This window comes from Spinacia oleracea, chromosome 2 (assembly GCF_020520425.1).
Source record: "Spinacia oleracea cultivar Varoflay chromosome 2, BTI_SOV_V1, whole genome shotgun sequence".
Taxonomy (NCBI): domain Eukaryota; kingdom Viridiplantae; phylum Streptophyta; class Magnoliopsida; order Caryophyllales; family Amaranthaceae; genus Spinacia; species Spinacia oleracea.
This window is the reverse complement of record NC_079488.1, coordinates 13,015,992-13,037,256: the sequence shown is the minus strand read 5'-3', so window position 1 is coordinate 13,037,256 and position 21,265 is coordinate 13,015,992. Positions and strand designations below refer to the sequence as shown.

General features: G+C 39.8%; 1 protein-coding gene across 1 annotated transcript; it reads right to left on the bottom strand.

The window, feature by feature from the left end:
* Positions 1 to 107: 107 nt before the first annotated feature.
* LOC110797997 (subtilisin-like protease SBT1.8) lies at positions 108 to 4,995 on the bottom strand. The gene is made up of 2 exons (XM_056836508.1): positions 3,116 to 4,995; positions 108 to 1,194 (listed from the first exon to the last, which is right to left on the bottom strand). Exons 1-2 carry the CDS (start codon positions 4,785 to 4,787, stop codon positions 521 to 523), a joined length of 2,346 nt encoding a protein of 781 aa, XP_056692486.1. The 5' UTR covers positions 4,788 to 4,995; the 3' UTR covers positions 108 to 520.
* Between the last annotated feature and the right edge of the window lie 16,270 nt (positions 4,996 to 21,265).

Sequence of the window (21,265 nt, the reverse complement as noted above, 5' to 3'; positions counted from 1 at the left end):
AAGAGATTCAGTCCAGTCTAGTCCAGATACAAAAAAATCAGACCAGATCACGTGAAAAATATTCCATAAGTATACAACATTCAACACAAATAATTGGCAGAGGAAAATCTAGAAGCATAGAAATTTCATTCTCTGATTAAATCATCAAACAACACACACCATTGAAGATAAAATATTCCTTCCATATTTCCGGCCCAGTTACATCAAATTGAATGGGCAAACTCCTTCAACCAAAGCTAATACTAATAAATCTATACTCTTAACTTAGTAGTCAACTACAATCCCTTAAGTCATAACTACCACACTTGATCTCAAACCACCCACCCGAATTTGATACCAACTGCAAACGGTTTAGAGATCTGGAGCAATCCATGCTCATCTCTCTCCAAACCGCATTTACAGCTGCAGAAAAATGCAACCAACCAGCTAGATGATTAAATACACTTCCATGTAAAAGAAACCGGACTTCTAACTTGGTATGCCGTACTGCTCCATAACAGAGACCCGAAATGCATAGGACTTACAGTACTTGAGTCCATGAAAAAGAAACCGGACTTCTAACTTGGTATGCTTTACTGCTCCATAAAAGAGACCCGAAAGCATTCCTCGTAGACGGGGGTGTTCTCCCCTTCCTCGCGACAAAAGTTACCGTGTATTTCTTCTTCTCACCAACATTCCTGAAAAGAAGTCTTGTAGGCCTCACTTTAACTCCTACTGTTGAAGGTGCATCAACATGAACTTGGTACAAAGTTCTAGCAGCACCCACATTGGTCAGTTCCCGGGTGTAACTCACCGTCCTTGACTTACCACTAAATAAGACAGAGAATGAGGGGTAATTTAGCTGCCCTGGATCTGATAGTTTCTTTGAACAGGTAATATTTGGCCTCTTTGCAATGATTTGACGGTGTAACGGGGTGTAGTCTAAAGTGCAGAGGAAGGCAATGTAGTCATCAACTGAAATGTCGTACACTAAACCTGGAGAAAGTGCCTTGTGGGGGTCCACATGACCCGCTCCGTGAGCCCATGGGTTGGATAGAGATCCATCGGTGGCATCACGAAGTGGCCTTTGCATGTTGTCGTGGTTGTAAGCCGTTGTCATAAGAGCTGATTTTATTGCACTTGGGCTCCATTCGGGATGCGCTGCTTTGAGTAATGCTGCCAATCCACTTATGTGTGGGCATGACATTGATGTGCCTGTAAATCAAAATAATTGCAAATATAAGTCAACAGAAATTCGGTTTATCAAATGATTAAAGTAAATATGGCTCGTCAAAAGGGGGGCGGGGGGTCAGAAGTGGCGGATCTTGGCCAAAAAGTTACGAGGGGCTAAGATTAAAATTTTAACATCTTGCGGAATACAAATGCATGTAATCAATATTTACATGTATATTTTAGCTTAAATAATTAATAGTTTCATAAAACTTATCAGGGGTCTGGCCCCGGTGAAAGATCCTACCTGTATCCACATAAGATATCATTCCCGAGTAAGTGCATCCAACATCAAGAAGTCTTTCTCAAAAGTTTTAAGAATAATCAGTGAAGGTTATGAAAGACATCATTCAAAATGAATAAGTATATGGGACCATGATGTCCATGAAAGTAAATAAAGGTGCTATATGCCAGCTAGTGCAATTCTAATATCCCTTACCCGCTTAGCGCAAATTATGTTATGCTTTAACTTTTATAAGTAAAAGCCTTATCATTGCTGCTAAAACACTGGCCATATTAGCCACAAAGAGGGGACATACCCCTTTGTAGCATGGACCGGCATAATTACCATGATTGAAGTTCGCATGAGAGTGAACAACTTTCTGTTGTCTTCAACAATTTACGACCAAAGTATGCTCTACAATTCCACAAGCTTGGCTTATCTCCTAATCATATCTACATATGTTGGCGCATTCTATTCCGGTTTGTTTGCTACAAAAAACAAAGATGGGGTCTATACATGATTACATGGAGTCCAGATTCTGCCATTTTTAAATATACCCTTTCACCTAAAACCACAAATTATATTGCCTGCTTTAAACTTTTTTTCCAAAGTTGGAAGTGTGAGTAAGCCCTCATCATTTTGCTCCAAGATTTTCAAGTTAGTGGCCGGCTAACAAGGATAGGCATTCTAGTAAAGCAAGAAAGATATAATTTCCTTATCACATTGGCACAGGTTTTCACTTTTCCTGTTGAAATCTCTTGAAATGATCACCTAACTTCTATGGAGTACTCTGTAACTCGACTCAAGGCCGACTTTAAATTACAATCTACACCTATGTTAGAAACAAACATCTAAACAGGAACACCCGAATCTTCAATTCTATTTCGAAATTACAAGTAACTAAACGGGCTAGCAAATCCAACAATGTCAAGACCTAAAAAAATCAGCTTAGGTGATAGATTGACAGGGCTCACACTTCGGCACTAGTAACAAGCAGAGATCAACATATGCACATAACGAATGATTAAAACATACGGTTTCAATGAAGAATTAAGTTTACACAGGTACAAGGAAGCTAAACCGCTAGATATTTACCAATTACACACAAACAAAAGTCATTGGAATGCCACAATAATGACTACTTCCGGCAAATTCTATTAGAACTAGGAGCATGCTACGAGCCACATAAACAAAAGTACAAGACAATGGGAATTTTGCACGAAACAGGACAGGATTTTCAAGAAAAAGTATTGTATAACAATGCAACAATATTTGTATAAAAACTACCCATGATAATGAACATGTTCAGCATCATGTCACTACTCACTAATAAATATAATCACTAAGATCTTTTCGACAATGTCACACAAAGATTGTTAGACCTACCATATTTAACTATGAAACAACCGAAATTGAATTGGTAAAAAATGTATCTAGCATGATGCTAAGCAATGCATTGTCACAAACAAACCGGAATACTCATATAGTTTTAGATGATTTCCAATTCAGGCAAGTAGAGTTATTACCCTGAAAGCAATCTAACACTATATATTTGCAACATTATAAGAATTTAACTACAGTCCTAATCAATACACACCAACCAAATTTCCAAAAACAGAAACTAATACCATAATTCAATAATCAAACAATGCAAAAATTGAATTACTCCAAAACAATTTATACCTGACATAATGTTAAACTTGGTCTTCCTAGTGTCTTTCTCCAACCCAGTAGGTCCAGCAATCTCAGACCAAGCAGCCAAGATGTTAACCCCAGGCCCAATCACATCTGGCTTCATGATCTGCGGCGTTACCATGTTCGGCCCACGAGAGCTAAACGCCGCCACCACCGGCGACGGCCTCACATTCAACACAGTCCCACCGAAACTCAACATGGCGGTGGCTTTCTTACCAGAACTCCTCACATACTCCCTGATCACATCACCAACCTTCATCCCCACCGCCACTGCTGGAATCAAATGACTATCCGCCACCAATTCCTCACCGCTAGCGGCGGTGTTTGCCAGTATCATCCCAACCCCACCCGCCTCTTTAACAACCTCTCCTTTCTCCACCCTAGCATTCACCCCACGATCACACACCACCACTTTCCCTTTCACGGTTGCCGGGTCTAATGACCCAGGCATACACAAATTACTTGACCCATTTCTCCTACCATTACCTCCATAAACCAAACCCACTGATCTCTTCCCCATTCCTTTCCCACTATAAAGGGAAACCCCAGTGAACTTCTTACCATTTCCTAAAATAGCAAAAGCCGGGAAATCCCGATCTAATGTTCCCGCCCCAACTGTCATAATCCAAGGCGCCGTGTTCGCAAGCGAAGCCCGTGTTGGCCCGCTGTTACCGGCGGAGCAAGATACGAATATCCCTTTCTCCATGGCTGAAAAAGCGCCGATTGCGATAGTGTCGCGAAAATACGGCGCTGATCCTCCGCCTAGAGAAAGCGACAGTACATCAACTCCGTCGGAAATTGCCTTATCAATTCCGCCGAGAATATCCGACCCAAAACACCCCGATTTGAAGCAAACTTTGTAAACCGCTACCCTTGCACGGGGAGCCATCCCCCTCGCGATCCCACTAGCGTACCCCAACAAACTAGCGTTCGACACGTGTCCCCCGGCGGCGGTACTCGCCGTGTGGGTCCCATGTCCGTCGGTGTCCCTAGGTGAAACGATGTCGTCGGTGTTTATGATTCCTCCAGAAGCCATCTTATACCCGTGCGAGAAGCTCCTTGCACCGACGAGTTTCTTATTGCAGGAGGAGAGAGGGAACTCGGGGCCTGACTCGCACTCGCCCTTCCACCGAGTTGGCACCGGCGGCATACCCGAATCGTCGAACGATTTCGACTCGGGCCAGATCCCGGTGTCGAGAACTCCCACAATTACATCGGAAGCATCAAAGTTGTCCCCGGCTGAGAGACCTTCTCCGGTAACATCAAGGCCGAGGAATTCAGGGGTTCTAGTAGTATGCAGAGTGTAAACAGTATCTTCGTACACTCCGAAAACGGCGTCGTTTTGCCGCAGCGTTTCGGCTTCGGCGGCCGTTAGCGAGGCGGCGAAACCAGAGTAAGCAGAGGAGTATGAATACAGAAGAGAAGGTGAAGAAGACAACGATTCAGAGGAAGAGAGAGGGTCAGAGTTAAAAGAGAGAGAATCGAGATTGGAGGAGTACCATTCATGGTGGGTATTGAAGGTTGAAGGTTTTTCATGGTGGTTCATATGAACTATGTAAGTTTTGCGAAGAATACCTGAAGAAGAAGAAGCCATGGAAGGAAGGCATAGGAGGAGAGAGAGTGACACTAGAAAGCAGTAGATCTTGAGTTTGGACGCCATTTTTGAGAAGTTGATGAAGGTTTTTGGGGGGGAGTAAACTGAAATCGGTTAAGGAGGAGAGAGAAAAAGGGATTTACAGTGGCGAAGTTGCAGCGAGTGTTGTCATGGGAAGAAGGAGGGGAGGGAGGATGGAAGGAATAGCAGGAAATGTTGTCGGGGTTTATAGTGTTTGAATTTTTGAAATTAGGCATTTTTTTCGGTTTTATTTACTGTAACTGCCACTATTTTACATTGTTTATCCCTTTTCTTTAGTAAAGTGTGGATTGTGCTGTCAAAAAGTGTGGATTGTGGGCCCATGGATTTTCTAGCTCGAGTGAATCACTCTCCTTTTATTAGGAAGTTAATATGGATGGTATTTGATTTAGATTTTGTTTTGGCAATTTGTTTTACTCCGTATTTTGGTTTATTTGGCTGGTTTGATTGTACTCCCTCAGTTCTAAAATTATACTCCTTTTATGTTGGAGTAGTCCATTATTCTCAAGCGTCCTATAATAAAAGTCGTGTTTCCTTATTTTAATATAAAATACTTTTCATATTACCCTCATTTGAAACCATAAAAAAGATTAAAATACAGTACTCACGGACAATATATTTTTGAGTAAGTTTTAAACTATTTGCATTAGTTGTTCTGTGTAGTGGTATCTACTTATATTACATAATTTGAGTAGCTTATTGTATTAGGGCACTCCAATGGTAAGATACAACGTAATAGAGTTTGTCTTGGTACATTAAATTTCTAGTGAAAGGCAATGAAGGTTCGACTCCGTTCGGGTGGGTGAAAGCCCCGGGTTGCGTAGAGAAAGGTAATTTACTTGTGGAAAGTAAGCGAATTGCATTACCTTACTCTTTCCAGTTTTCAAGTAAACTACCAACCACAAATTGTTCTAATTGTACGGGGTGTCCTACCGGCACCACCTGGTACCGACAGAACTCCCCGTATGTAAACTTAACCTGCAGGTAATCTGGTCATCTTAGGTAAATATCCTCTACCGGCATTTTTGCAAGACAGCCTACCGGCATTATCATGAAGACAACCAACCAAGGGTCACTATCAACAGGTCGCTATCTAACCACAAGGGACCTACCAGATCGTACCCTTGGATTGGTCTATATAAGGAGCACCTCATTTATTGCTATGAGGTACACAAACACTTAAACACACTTCTTTCTTACTCTCTTAATCATCTCTTAATTTCTCAGTAATCTTACTTAGGCATCGGAGGGGGGATCCTCGAACCACCCCCGAGGCTAGTTAATCCATTCTGTTGTGCAGATATCAACCGGCAATCTCGACAGGAATCCAGTATCCCACAGTCAGCTGTTCTCATTCCACACCCGGAACAATTGGCGCTAGAAGGAGGGGAACTTATCCCTTGAAACGGTAGAACAGTCAGCATGGATTTCTCACAGAAAGACGGTAAAAAATCAAAGAAAAGTCAAGAAAAAGCAACAACCCCACAACCGGCGACAACCTCCAAGTTTCAACCCTCACTTCTAAACCCCGTCCATCCGTCACAAGCACAATCAGTTATCAGCCCAATAACAAAAAACACCCCGATACCGGCACAAAGGGAATTTACAGTGGAGAACGATGATGAGTTAGAAATAGAAAGTCCTGCCAGAGAGCAACCGAAAACTCCGCTGGAGCAGACGCTGCAGGAGCGCCTGTCTCCCCTGTCGGAAGTATTCACGGGAGAGCAATTGAAAACACTGTCAGCGGTGATGGCCGCTTTGTCAGAGCTACCAGCCTCGCAGCAGCCAGGGTCAGTCGACAGTCTAAGAAAGACCAGGTCGGCGGTCCCCCAGTTACCTGTTAGGGATCTCCTAACCGCCCTGAATCAAGAAAACACCCCAGAAAAAAGAAAGCGCTCGGATCCGGCGGAAACAGAATGGCCTGAAACAGAGCAAGCCCCCATCGCGGAATACGAACGAAGAGCGCCGGTTCTACAGATAGCTAGACGGCAGACAATCCAGCCAAAGGATTCTCCCCTGTGCCGAGAAATCCTAGAAGAAAGGATGGAAAGGATAAAAATCCCGACAGGAAGATACGATGGGACGACAGATCCGGAGGATCACTGCACCACATTCGAACAGCACATGATGCTGTACACTGATTCTGATGCCATGTGGTGCAAGGTATTCCCATCCACACTCCTAGGAGTTGCAGCGAGCTGGTATAAGGGCATAGAGGCACACTCCATATACAGTTTTCGACAGCTGCAGGCGTCGTTTTTGTCACGATTTGTGAGCAAACAGAAGAGAAAGAAATCATCGGGAGAGTTGATGTCGTTCGCTCAAAGAGATAGAGAGCCGTTAAGGGATTATCTCACCCGCTTTAACAACGAGTCAATCACTATTCCCAATTTGCAGCAGGAGGTTGCTGTTCTGGCTCTTATGAGGGGAATGCAAGAGTGCGAATTCAAGAAATATCTCAGCCGGAAGTCATACACCAATCTGGGTGACGTCCTGCACAAGGCCAACGAGTACATCAGGGGAGATAGTAGTAGGTGTAACATGGGCCAAACAAACATTCCAGGCGCGAAATATCTTCTCAACGAAAGGATGCAAAGGAAAGCGAAGCCCAAAATCAAAATGCTTCACATAAACAGCAATATGGCCGGGAGGGCAATCAAAAATTGTAGCACCTTCAGCCGGCACTACCAACTTATATTCAGCCGGTAAGCCAAGAAAAACCCCCCCATGTACTACATGATTCTTCTTAATAATCAAATCGCGCCATGTCGTCAAAATCTTTGTCGTGCGAGGAAGAGTCTCTAAAGGGGGAAGCTCTTCTTTCCTGTGAACGTCCGTGGAGTCGTCGGTAAAATAAGGCTGCTCCTTAGCCTCATCCGCAAGAACTTCGGCCACTATAATATCGGCAGGGTCATCATCATCTGAGCCAATACCCTCATCGTTGGCTTCCACACCCTCATCGTTGATTTCCATACCGTCTCTATCAGACACGCCGGCTTCATCGCCACCACCACTTCTGTGTTCGTCAACACCCTTACCGGCGGAATCCTCAAAAATGGAATCACCATCAGAATATTCCCCAATAGCAATACCAACGTCGTCAGTAGCAGGCTCTTTACCAGGGCGGCGACCGCTAGTGCTAGCCGGTTGTTCTGGTGCCATCCTATCAGCCTGACCAAAAGAAACACCGAGGTTGCCAGTATTAGTTCCATACTGTCCATGGCCACTACCGGCGGAATCCAAAAATTCCCGATAAGAGCGAATGTGATATCGCACTGAAATAGGGGAGACATCTAAAGCGGCCTCGGTAGCCGGAGTAGGGCGTTCATTAGATCGCATTTCCCTTATCATTCGAGACCGCAGTTGATGTAGGGAAAAGCAACGCTCTCTCTTAGCCTGACTCAAACCCTCGTCATACACCTCACGAATGGCGGCCCGTCTTAAATTAGATTGAAAGTACGGCTCCTCCCGGGCCCAACTACAATTACTCTCTCGAGGAACACTCCAACCAGAAAACCCAGAAGGTTGAGAAGAAGGATTGTCCCCGCCCAAAGTTTTGGTCATTTTCGAGGCGGCGGGTAGTAAAAAGTAAAACACAACAAAGAAAAGCAAAAGCTAAGTAATCAAAGAGGAGCAGAAAAGAGGGGGGGGGGATACCTACGAGTTTTCTGAAGTTTGAAATACAATGAACCACGTCAAAGAGAAACACAGAAAAAACCTACAAAAAACACAGAAACAAAGAAAAATCAACCACAAGGATAAGAGAGGGGAAGGAAAACCCAGAATTCAGCAACGAAAGGAAAAGAGGCTAAGAACCTTAGCAAGTACAAATCACCACAACAGCAAAGACTTGGTAAAACAGCAACGGAGTTCAACGCAAAACCGCAAGGGAAGAAAGAGAAATCGAAAATTCAAACGAAGTAAAAATGGTTGAAAAAGTAAATTCCCGAAGAAGTTTTGGGGTCTTATAGGTCAAAGAGGGGGGATGTGAAAGGTCATGCCCCTTAAGTCGAGCAGTTGAAGAGACAGTTACGATCGAAATCAACGGCCCAAAATAAGCACAAAAAATAAGGCACAGGATGAAGGCCACGTGGAGGAACATGGCTAGCAATCTCCCGCCACTTGTAGGGAAAAAATTCGAAAAGCGGCTAGTCATCTGAAGTATTCCCAAGGGGGCTAGTCGCCCAAGCCTTTTTCAAGGGGGCTAGTCATCCAAACCTTTTTCAAGGGGGGCTAGTCGTCAAAACCTTTTACAAGGGGGCTAGTCGTCCAAACCTTTTTCAAGGGGGCTAGTCGTCAAAATCTTTTTTCAAGGGGGCTAGTCGTCCAAACCTTTTACAAGGGGGCTAGTCGTCAAAACCTTTTACAAGGGGGCTAGTCGTCCAAACCTTTTTCAAGGGGGCTAGTCGTCAAAATCTTTTTTCAAGGGGGCTAGTCGTCCAAACCTTTTACAAGGGGGCTAGTCGTCAAAACCTTTTACAAGGGGGCTAGCCGTCCAAACCTTTTTCAAGGGGGCTAGCCGTCCAAACCTTTTTCAAGGGGGCTAGTCGTCCAAACCTTTTACAAGGGGGCTAGTCGTCCAAACCTTTTACAAGGGGGCTAGTCGTCCAAACCTTTTTCAAGGGGGCTAGTCGTCCAAACCTTTTACAAGGGGGCTAGTCGTCCAAACCTTTTTCAAGGGGGCTAGTCGTCAAAATCTTTTTTCAAGGGGGCCAGTCGTCAAAATCTTTTTTCCAAAAGGACCTAGCAACAAAATTCTTCATTCAGAGCGAAGGCAGTCGACAAACTGTTCGCGGTCTTTTCTCATAAATACTCGCAACACAGTCAGCACCTGCGCTTCACTCTGAGGGGGCTAGTTGTACCACCAGGTATCAAAATAATACTTATTTTTTCCCATTAAACTCAGAGCAAGCGCAACAATTGTCATATATGCGCTTACTCTGAGGGGGCTAGTTGTACGGGGTGTCCTACCGGCACCACCTGGTACCGACAGAACTCCCCGTATGTAAACTTAACCTGCAGGTAATCTGGTCATCTTAGGTAAATATCCTCTACCGGCATTTTTGCAAGACAGCCTACCGGCATTATCATGAAGACAACCAACCAAGGGTCACTATCAACAGGTCGCTATCTAACCACAAGGGACCTACCAGATCGTACCCTTGGATTGGTCTATATAAGGAGCACCTCATTTATTGCTATGAGGTACACAAACACTTAAACACACTTCTTTCTTACTCTCTTAATCATCTCTTAATCTCTCAGTAATCTTACTTAGGCATCGGAGGGGGGATCCTCGAACCACCCCCGAGGCTAGTTAATCCATTCTGTTGTGCAGATATCAACCGGCAATCTCGACAGGAATCCAGTATCCCACAGTCAGCTGTTCTCATTCCACACCCGGAACACTAATGATTAGCCACAACACATTATAGCTTACTCAAAAAAAATACGGAGTATTGTATAAAACAGATTTTGTTATACACATGTCACATTTTGAGTAGGATTTTTTCAATCAAGCTCGTAGCTTGTTTGGGCTACAACAACTTGCAAGCTACTTAATTTTTTGTCACTAATAGTGAGCTCGTAGCTATATATTTCATTGTCATTATGAGCAGCTCCTTAATATTATTTACCATTGAATTAAGTTGCTTTGTTATATTGTGTAATATAATAGTGTTTGATAAACAAATACTTCAATAACTCTCTCCGTTCCTTTTTAATTGTCGCTTTAATTAACTTCCCTTGTTATTTTTTAATTGCCGCGTTTAGATCATTGATCTAACTTCCACTTTGATCACTTAATTTATTGCACTAAAATATCAGTTATTATTATGAAATGGAGTGAGGAATCTAAAATATGCTTCAGAATACATGGAAATTAGAATATTTCCATGAAAAATTAAAAAAGAATGTTATTTCCAATAGAATTTTATATGTTGTTAATTACAGAGTTTAAGATGAATAAAACATTTAGTTTTTCTAATTTTGATCCCAGGATCATCTGGAACAGGGATGTAAGCTCTAACCAACTGAGCTATTCATAACTCTCGGTTTTTCTACCTCTAAATGACTATACAAAAGATAAACCGAAAATATTAATTAAAAAAGAACGGAGAGAGTTGTTAACATTTGTTTTATGTTGTAATGGTATTGACTAATGCCACGTACTTCATTGAAGTATTTGTGTTGGTGTTTACTCACCTACTGCTATTGCTTCCCTTCTGCTCTCTGCAGTCCTACACCACAAGCATCTAAACAGCTCGAGGCAACCAAACAACAGCAATGCAACATTCTAGAAGCTTCATGATGACATCACAGCTCTAACAACTTTCTCATTCTGTTATGGATTCTGTTATGCATCATGTAATGACATCATTCTTGTAACTGATTCTCTCCTAGCTTGTAACAGCTGATGTGTACATATAAGGCCATCTTATTGGTTGAGCCACATCATCACACTTGTATATATATATGTTGCTTGCTGTAATTCGTTCAATTTAATTCAATAAAAAGAAAGCTTTAGCTAAATTCTGTTTCCTTATTCTCTCTCTCTCTTTCTAATCAGCAAGCTGATATTTAGCTTGTGAAGAAATCAACCCAAAGTGGTGATTTCTGATATGGTATCAGAGCAGACTATCGTATGATCCTGCTGCAAATTCCTCCTAGCTTTGTTCATAGTTTGATCAATTGATCATAAATTTTTCTGATCAAAATTCTTCGAAGAGATTGTGTGTTTCTGTTAGCAAAATGCCTGCAGATCAGCAAGAACCTTCTCAGAATCCTAACTCTGCTTATTATCTAAGCAATAGTGATTTGAATGCCACAAAATTAGTGAGCATTGAATTTGAAGGAAAATGTTTCAGTGATTGGAGGAGGTCAATGATGATTGCACTTTCAGCCAGAAATAAATTGTGTTTTGTTGATGGCAGTTTGAATCAGCCAGCACCAAATTCTGCAAATCACAGAATATGGATCAGGTGTAATGATCTAGTAATCTCTTGGATGCTAGCTTCTCTTGAGCCAAAGATTGCTAGGAGTGTTCTTTATCTCAAAACTGCAAGAGCAATTTGGCTTGAGTTGGAAGATAGATATTGCAGGGAATCTGGTCCTCAACTGTTCTCAGTTCAACAACAATTGAGTGAGTTAACACAAGGAGATGAAGAAGAAGTAGCTAGTTTCTTCACAAAGATCAAAATGCTATGGGATCAGCTAGATGGACTAGAGCCATTACCTGTTTGTGTTTGCACTGGATGTAGCTGCACACTCACACAACAGTTGCTCAAAACACAGCAGAATCAAAGGCTAATTCAGTTTTTAATGAAGCTGAATGACAAATATGAGCATCCTAAGAGCACTATACTTATGATGAGTCCTTTACCTACAATTTCAAAGGCATATGGACTGCTCCTTCAAGAAGAACAGCAGAAAGAAGTACACAATCACAAACATCAGTCACACACAGAGTCCACTGCATTTAATGCTAGGAGATTTGACAATAAACCTTACAAAGGACCATACAACAACAGCCCTAATTCTCAGAATACAGGAACTGGAAATCAATACAAAAATTTCACCAACAGAAACAACCTATATTGTGAACATTGCAAGATGAAAAATCACACAATTGACAAGTGTTGGAAGTTACATGGGTATCCTAAAGATTTCAAGGGAAAAGGAAAAAGAATAGCAGCAGCAGCTCAGTTAGATGAGTACATTCCAACAGCAAACAAGACAGATGAAGGATCAGGAGTAGTTCATGCTACTTTCACTGAAGATCAGTACACTCAGCTGATGCAATGCTTGCATACTCAACAAGTTGCTAGTCAAGCACAGAATTCTAGCTCTCACTCTCTTGGTCTAGCAACTACCTATCAACCTCAAGGTACATTCTGTCTCATGTCTAAATTTAATAGAAATTGGATTTTAGACAGTGGAGCCAGTGATCACATGTGTTCTGATTTGTCTTTATTCAAATCTTTTGAACCTGTGATTGATGGTAAACATTCAATAACTATACCTGATGGTACTGAACTCCAAGTGAAACATAAAGGTATCATTAATCTGAGTGGAGGAATCACACTCAGAGATGTTCTTCATGTTCCAACTTTCCAGTTCAATCTGATTTCTATATCAAAATTGTGTCATGATACAAACTGTTCAGTTTCATTTACAAGTGGTGAATGTCTTATCCAGGACCATTCCAAGAACAAGCATACTCTGCTTGGTAAATTGGAGAAAGGTCTATACAGTTTAAGTGAGGAATTCTTGGTGACAGAATCCAATATAGCATCTCCTAAATGTGCACTTTCTTCTACCAGTTCAGCTGAAGTTCAAGAAGCCAAATTATGGCACCTAAGACTAGGACATATGTCATTTGGCAAAATAAAAAACCTACAAGGTGTAAATGTACAGGGTTGTATAGCTGAATCTTTCTGTCAGATTTGTCCTCTAGCAAAGCAGACTAGATTTCCATTCCCAAATAGCTGTATTAAGTCTACTAGACCTTTTGAACTATTACACATTGATGTATGGGGGCCATATTCAGTTTTAGATTTTTCTGGATGTAATCAATTTCTTACTATTGTTGATGATTACACCAGAATGACTTGGACATATTTCATGAAAAATAAAACAGATTCAGTCAAGATTATGTCTCAATTTTTCATTGATGTTGCAACACAGTTTGAACTATCAGTCAAATATATTAGGTCAGATAATGCTCTTGATCTTACTGAAGGAAAAATGAAGGATTTGTTCCTTAGCAAAGGCATACTACATCAAAAGAGTTGTTCTTATACTCCTCAACAAAATGGTGTTGTGGAAAGAAAGCACAAACACCTTCTAGAAACTGCTAGAGCTTTAGCTTTTCAATCAAAGCTACCTGACAGACACTGGAACCATTGTATTCTTACTGCAACATATCTGATAAATCGAATGCCCTTGAAAAGCATTGACTTCTGCACTCCTTATGAAAGACTATACAAAACCAAACCTGATCTTTCTCACTTGAGAATATTTGGTTGCTTATGTTACATAACCACACCTAAGATCCACAGATCCAAATTTGACAAGAGAGCAGAACCATGTGTTTTCTTAGGTTATCCACCAAACCAGAAGGCTTATAAAGTCCTAAATCTAGCTACCAACAGCTTGATCATTTCCAGAGATGTAACTTTCTATGAAAAACATTTCCCTTTCCATTATTCCTCTTCTCCCAAACAGGCATATTCTAACCAATTTTTTCTTCCTATTACCACTCCATTTACAGATTCTAATCCTATCTCTTCTCCTATACTAGACAACCTTCATTCTCCATCTGCTTCACCATCCCCAATATCAACACCAATATCAACACCTTCTTCTCTCACTCAGACTTCTGAACATTCTCCACCTCATATTTCTATCTCTTCTCCCACAGAACCACCTGAACAACCTCAAAGAAAATCAACAAGAGTTTCAAAACCACCCTCTCATCTCAATGATTTTGTGTGTTCAAAACCTGTGAAACATTGGTGTAATTTGGTTGCATATGATAGCCTCCCTGAGCAACAGAAGACCCTTATTGCTGCTCACATGGATTACATTGAACCAACTTCTTATCAAGAGGCAGCCACAGACTCCAATTGGTTAGTTGCTATGGAAAAGGAAATCACAGCATTGAACAACAATCATACTTGGGATTTTGTTTTGCTTCCCAAGGGCAAGAAAGCTATTGGCTGTAAATGGGTGTTTCGAATTAAAAAGAATGCAGATGGCACCATTGAAAGATACAAAGCCAGATTGGTAGCTAAGGGTTTCACACAAAAATATGGCATTGATTACCATGAAACTTTTTCTCCTGTTGTCAAAATGTCAACCATTAGATGCATCATTTCTCTTGCTGCCAGCAGAAACTGGAAATTGTTTCAACTTGACATCAACAATGCTTTTCTACATGGCAATCTAGATGAGGAGGTTTATATGAAAGTTCCTGAGGGTGTTTCAGCTCCTACTGGTCATGTCTGCAAGCTTACAAAATCTTTGTATGGTCTAAAACAAGCTTCTAGGCAGTGGTTTGCTAGACTACTTGATGAATTGAAATCCCAAGGGTACACTCAGAGCAAAAATGACTACAGCTTATTTATTAAACATGATTCTTCTGATATCACCATAGTTGCTGTCTATGTTGATGATATTATTATCACAGGATCAAATGAAACCACCATTGATGCTCTCAAAGCTCATTTACATCATACTTTCAGTATTAAGGATCTTGGTCTCCTAAATTTCTTCCTAGGGATTGAAGTTACTCACACTGCTGAAGGTTACATTCTTACACAAAGAAAGTACACAAAGGAAATACTTAGTGACTGTGAACTTGATATCTCTAAGCCTGTTGTCACTCCTTTTCCTCTCAATCTCAAACTGACTACTGAAGGTCAAGCATGCCCCAATCCTGATCTTTACAGGTGTTTTGTTGGCAAACTTAATTTTCTCACTCACACCAGACCTGATTTGGCTTTTGCTGTTCAGTCTCTCAGCCAATTTATGCATGCCCCAACCACTTCTCATCTTGATGCCCTCACTCATACTCTCAGATATGTTAATCACACAGCTGGGCAAGGAATTCTCCTAAAGGCTACTGAACAGCTCACTTTACAAGCATTTTGTGACTCTGATTGGGCTGCTTGCCCTACCACCAGAAGATCTGTCACTGGTTATATTCTTCTTCTTGGAAACTCACCAATCAGTTGGAAATCCAAGAAACAATCTACAATTTCCAGGAGTTCTTCTGAAGCAGAATACAGGGCTATGTCTCAAGCAGCTAGTGAAGTGACTTGGATTGTTAGATTGCTCACAGAATTGGGTATTCATGATCTACAACCAGTTCACCTTCATTGTGATAACCAATCTGCTTTGCATATTGCCAAGAATCCCATTTTCCATGAGAGAACTAAACATATCGAAGTTGACTGTCACTTCACTAGAGACAAGGTTCTTGAGGGCTTAATTCATCTAAGTTATCTTCCTACTTCTAATCAATTAGCTGATATTTTTACTAAAATCCTTCCTGGTCTACAGCATAGGGTTTTATCCTCCAAACTTGGCATGGTAAATTTTCTTCCCACCCCAAGTTTGAGGGGGGGTGTTGGTGTTTACTCACCTACTGCTACTGCTTCCCTTCTGCTCTCTGCAGTCTTACACCACAAGCATCTAAACAGCTCGAGGCAACCAAACAACAGCAATGCAACATTCTAGAAGCTTCATGATGACATCACAGCTCTAACAACTTTCTCATTCTGTTATGGATTCTGTTATGCATCATGTAATGACATCATTCTTGTAACTGATTCTCTCCTAGCTTGTAACAGCTGATGTGTACATATAAGGCCATCTTATTGGTTGAGCCACATCATCACACTTGTATATATATATGTTGCTTGCTGTAATTCGTTCAATTCAATTCAATAAAAAGAAAGCTTTAGCTAAATTCTGTTTCCTTATTCTCTCTCTCTCTTTCTAATCAGCAAGCTGATATTTAGCTTGTGAAGAAATCAACCCAAAGTGGTGATTTCTGATAATTTGTGAACTTTTAGTAGTAAAGGATGATAAATATGACCAATTTCTGGATGAAATTTTCATTTCCTTGTAATGACAAACATCTCTCATCAAAATGCTTAGTTTAGTAACGTAGCTTAATCAAATTTAGTTTTTTTTAACCCAAATCTCTCTTTCAATTATTTCTCGATCAATCAAAATTAAAACTCATAATTATGGGTACGTTTTAATATTAAAACTCATCTTATAGTGCGTTTTAGAATTATAAGTTTGGATTTACGATGTGCTTGATTCACTGATTATCATTTATCTGAACTTAATTGAAGTTATCTGAACTTATCATATACGAAGTAACTTATTTTAGTTGTAAACTATACCTCGGTAGTCATTTTTTCCGAATTTATTTTATCTGTTCTTTTTGTTTTCTGATCTAAACTGAATTGGCTTAATTATTTTTCATAAGTAAGTGAAAATAAGGTAATGAAACCGCACTCTAATTAAATTTCATGTTTTTTTTGTTTCATTTGGGTTCGGCGTTTTCTTTTTTGGGCTCTTCTATTTCATTTGGGTTCGGCGTTTTCTTTTTGTGTTGTGTTTTGTTGGTTGAGGGAAGACAAGAGATTTCTGACCGGTAGGTGAGGATTACGGGTCTTGTTCCATGGGAGCTACCGCCCTCGCCTGGGTTTTGAGCGAGCGTTAGCTCTGATAGCGCCGCCATGACAGAGGATAGAGTTTTTAACTGTTGACCTGTAAATATGGCCGACAGGTTGACAACTGATGTGTCAATGTTTTCGCAAGAGGTGTGATGAGTTGTTCTGTGTTCGGACTTTCTTGTTCAGCCTCCTTCGTTTCATCTTCTACAGTTATTCCCTCTGGGGATGACTGCGGGACATTTATAATCACTGGGGTAATAACTGGCTGGACGGGTGGAGTGAATGTGGCTGGGAATACCACTGCCGACTGCGGCTTCGCACCCCTCACTGGTTGTGGGATTGTTACTTTTACTTGACCCTTTTTTGATTTCTTACTGTTGTCTTTCGCTGAGAGATCCATGTTGGTTGTTGGCCGTTAAGAGGGATGAGGTCCCCTCCTTCTAGCGCCAATTGTTCCGGGTGTGGAGTACGAACAGCTGACTGTGGGGTAATGAACTTCCACTGGGATGCTGACTTGGATCCGCACAACATAATGGATTAACTAGCCTCGGGGGTGGTTCGAGGATCCCCCTGCGATGCCTAAGTAAGTTTACTGAACGTAATTAAGAGATAACTAAATAGTAAGGAGTTTATTTAAGTGTTTTTGTACCTAATAGCAATAAATGAGGTTCTTCTTACATATACAAACCAAATTGTACGGTCGAGTATACTCCTCCTCATAGGATAGTGACCTGTCTGATGGTGACCTTTTGGTGATCGATGATCACGTGGCAGACATAATTATGCCGGTAAGATATAATTATGTTTAATGACTGAGTTGCCTACATATTAGTTTTACTTATGGGGAGTTAAGCCTATATTCATAAATATCGGTAGAACACCCCGTACAATTTTCTAAATCTAAATGACTATAAAAATGATAAACCGTCAATTAAAAAAACGGAGAGAGTTGTTAATAATCGTTTTATATTGTAATGGTATTGACTAATACTACGTACTTTATTGAAATTTTTTTGAACTTTTAGTAGTAAAGGATGATAAATATGACCAAATTCTGGATGAAATTTGCATTTCCTAGTAGCTTGATCAAAATTAGTTTTTTTTTACCCAAATCTCTCTTTCAATTATTTCTCGATCAATCAAAATTAAAACTCATACTTATGGTGTATTTTAATATTAAAACTCATACTTTAGTGCGTTTTAATATTAGAAGTTTGGACTTACGATGCGTTTTAATATTAGAAGATTGGACTTATAATGTGTTTTATTTACTGATGATCATTTATCTGAACTTAACTGTAGTTATTTGTTTTATTAATTATTATAACTTATTTTAGTTGTAAACTCTACTTCAGTACTTCGGTAGTCATTTTTTCCGAGCTTATCTTTCTGTTCTTTTTGTTTTCTGATCCAATCTGACCGAACTGTCTTATCATTTTCCTAAGTAAGTGAAAATAAGGTAGACAAACCGCACTCCAATTATATTTCATTTTTTCTCCAAATGCCCTTTTCCGTTTCAAAATTATATTTACACTTTTCGCTATAGTCCAATTCATAATATTCTTTACATTATGGTTATAATATATTTGGACATAATTTTTTTTACTATATTGCCCTTTTTTCCCACAACGTATTTTTTATAATTTTTCTCTCATTTCCTCTTATTTATTTATTTTTTCATTTTTACACGTTTAACGTGTCATATATAGGTTGGTAACTTGATCTTTAATCGATAGTTTTGTTACTTGCCATCATCATCCATCCATAAGAAAGGGAGCACAAAAGTCCTATTATGATTAAGGCATGAAAACAAAAAGGTAAAAGTGTCGTACCATTTGCACTTTTACATGCAATATATGCATGTAATTTAGGAGTTGATAAAGAGGTTGTTAAATTAACAATCTAACATGTACATCATATGAAACATGCATATGGATTAGTAGTTGTCTACTTGAAACGCAAAACGTGCTTCACTATTACATACGTAATAGATTTGAGGCCATCACCCTAAATATTTGGTGGTTACATTCACGTATATTTCGATTACCCTAAAATCGTAAAGGCAAATAGAAATTAATTGTTTAACATGTCTAGATTGCCATGCTAACTAGAAGAAAAAACGATCAATTTGAAAGGTTAGAGAATACTTGCATGATACATGACACTTAGACACAAGTGCGATGATATGGATGTATATATTATTCACAATATATGGTTGTAGTTTTTAAAAGATCTAGATCTAGTTGGGTTATATAAGAGAAAATAAGAATGTATGTGATATTTGTTATAATTGATTTGGATTTCCTATCTTTTGGTGAGCCCTGCAATAAGAAAGAGGAATTGTTATACACATTTTAAATTTTGCCCTTAGGAAGAGCATTGTGCTTTTCAATTCTAAATGCACGATAATAAAGGGTTGAGGCCCATCTACATACATGTACAAAGCCCAATCAACAAAGGCCCAAAATCGAGGCAATTACTAATGACGTGGTCATAACCTTCAATTCATTCATTTGTGAAACCGTCCTTCCACGATGACAATGGTAGAGAGATAACATCCCCCCACAACTCCCCTTAATCGACGAAGGGGATTATAATTAGCATACGGCGGATTAGAGCAACAAGGGAGACCAATAGGCAAACTCATAACAATTTATAGTTTGACTTTACCTTTAGCCCTAGGCTTAGTAGCCTAGCAGTAGAATACCTTAGTATGCAACTTTTCCATGCATGTATTGAAGAATTACGGTTCCAAGCTCCAATGTGTTTTCCAACCATTCAACCATGGAGGTAATATCCTCGTGATTTAATGTTTGTCTAGCTTGTCCTGTTTGTTTTATCATAGCAATTAATAATATTTAAAGCTTACTTTGTTTGTTGTTAAACTTACGCATTTCGTTTCACATTTTCATTTCTTGCTTGGTTCAATTAGTAATTTTCTTAAGATTACACGAACGAGCTAGACCTCCAATCGTAATAGGTCAACCGCCCTAAGGGCATACCTCTAATCACCTACTCACCTTGATCACCTTACAAGATAAGGTGACAATGCTTGTTTACCTTAAGCATCAACAAAAATGGAAACAAAAAAAGCAATTGCTTATTATTTATAGAAGTATTGCAATTATAACAATGCTTGTGACATAAATAATTATAATTGATTATCAAATATTGACATACTCTGTATAATGATTATTTTTTTACACATATTCAATTTCTTAATAATATCCGTTATACAAAAACTTTTGTGTGCCCCCGATGTACGATCTTTTATTGTACATCCAAATATAAAAGTGAACCAGATCAAAGATATAAGTGACCTTATCCGAGGACTAAAATTACCTTACTCTAGGATAAATGTGACCCTAACCATCGAAAAATGCGACCCTAGCAATAAACAATGAAGTGACCTTAATCAAAAGTGATATGCTTGTTACAAGTTATAACTATGACTAATACAACACCACAAATGAAAATATACATCAATACACAAATGTAACATAGGTAGTAGGCTACGTAGAGTTTGACCATACACCACGTACAATATTGTACATTGTTCTACCATTTGAGCTAATAGCATTGAAAATAAGGTAGCTTATAACTACAATAAAGAAAACTTATAACATCAATAAGGGTAACTAAAAGAACAGAACAGGTGCGGACAACCTTCCTCTTTTAAACCGTCACACAAATATATTATCGTAGATCGGCCTTTTTGAGAAGTTTGTGTTGACGAAGGACTCCCATAGTCCCATCACTATCGTAGTGTAACGGCTACATCTACGTGACTTCATATTTGTTGATGTCATACCGACTTAAACAAACCGGTCACCGTCCTTCCTATTTAGTTCTCCTTTTAGGGCCGTTATGAGCAACGGATACCGTGACCCCAGAAATGCTGAAAATTATTTATGGCTTTCTTCATTTATCAAATACTTACATTATCTTAAATATACAATTAGGAGGTTGCATTTTGGAGGAAATTTTCTAAGTTATCCCTCAAAAGTATTGGTAGAAAAATGCGGGTTACTATGTAGGGGTGTGCACCGATCTAAGATCGGATCGGAACTGACCGACGGACCGGAATTGTCGAATTTCATGGACCGAGGACCGGACCGATATATTTCGTTCTGGTCTTTGACCGGAAAATTCCGGTTCGGTCTTTGACCGAAAATTCTTGTCCGATCAGGATTTTGACCGATTTGGACAGGTTTTTAAGTATTTCTATTTACTCCTTAAGATGTTAAATTCAACTTTTCACAATTTCTTTTAGGATAAATTGCTTTTTACCACCTAAAAAAATCGAAAAAT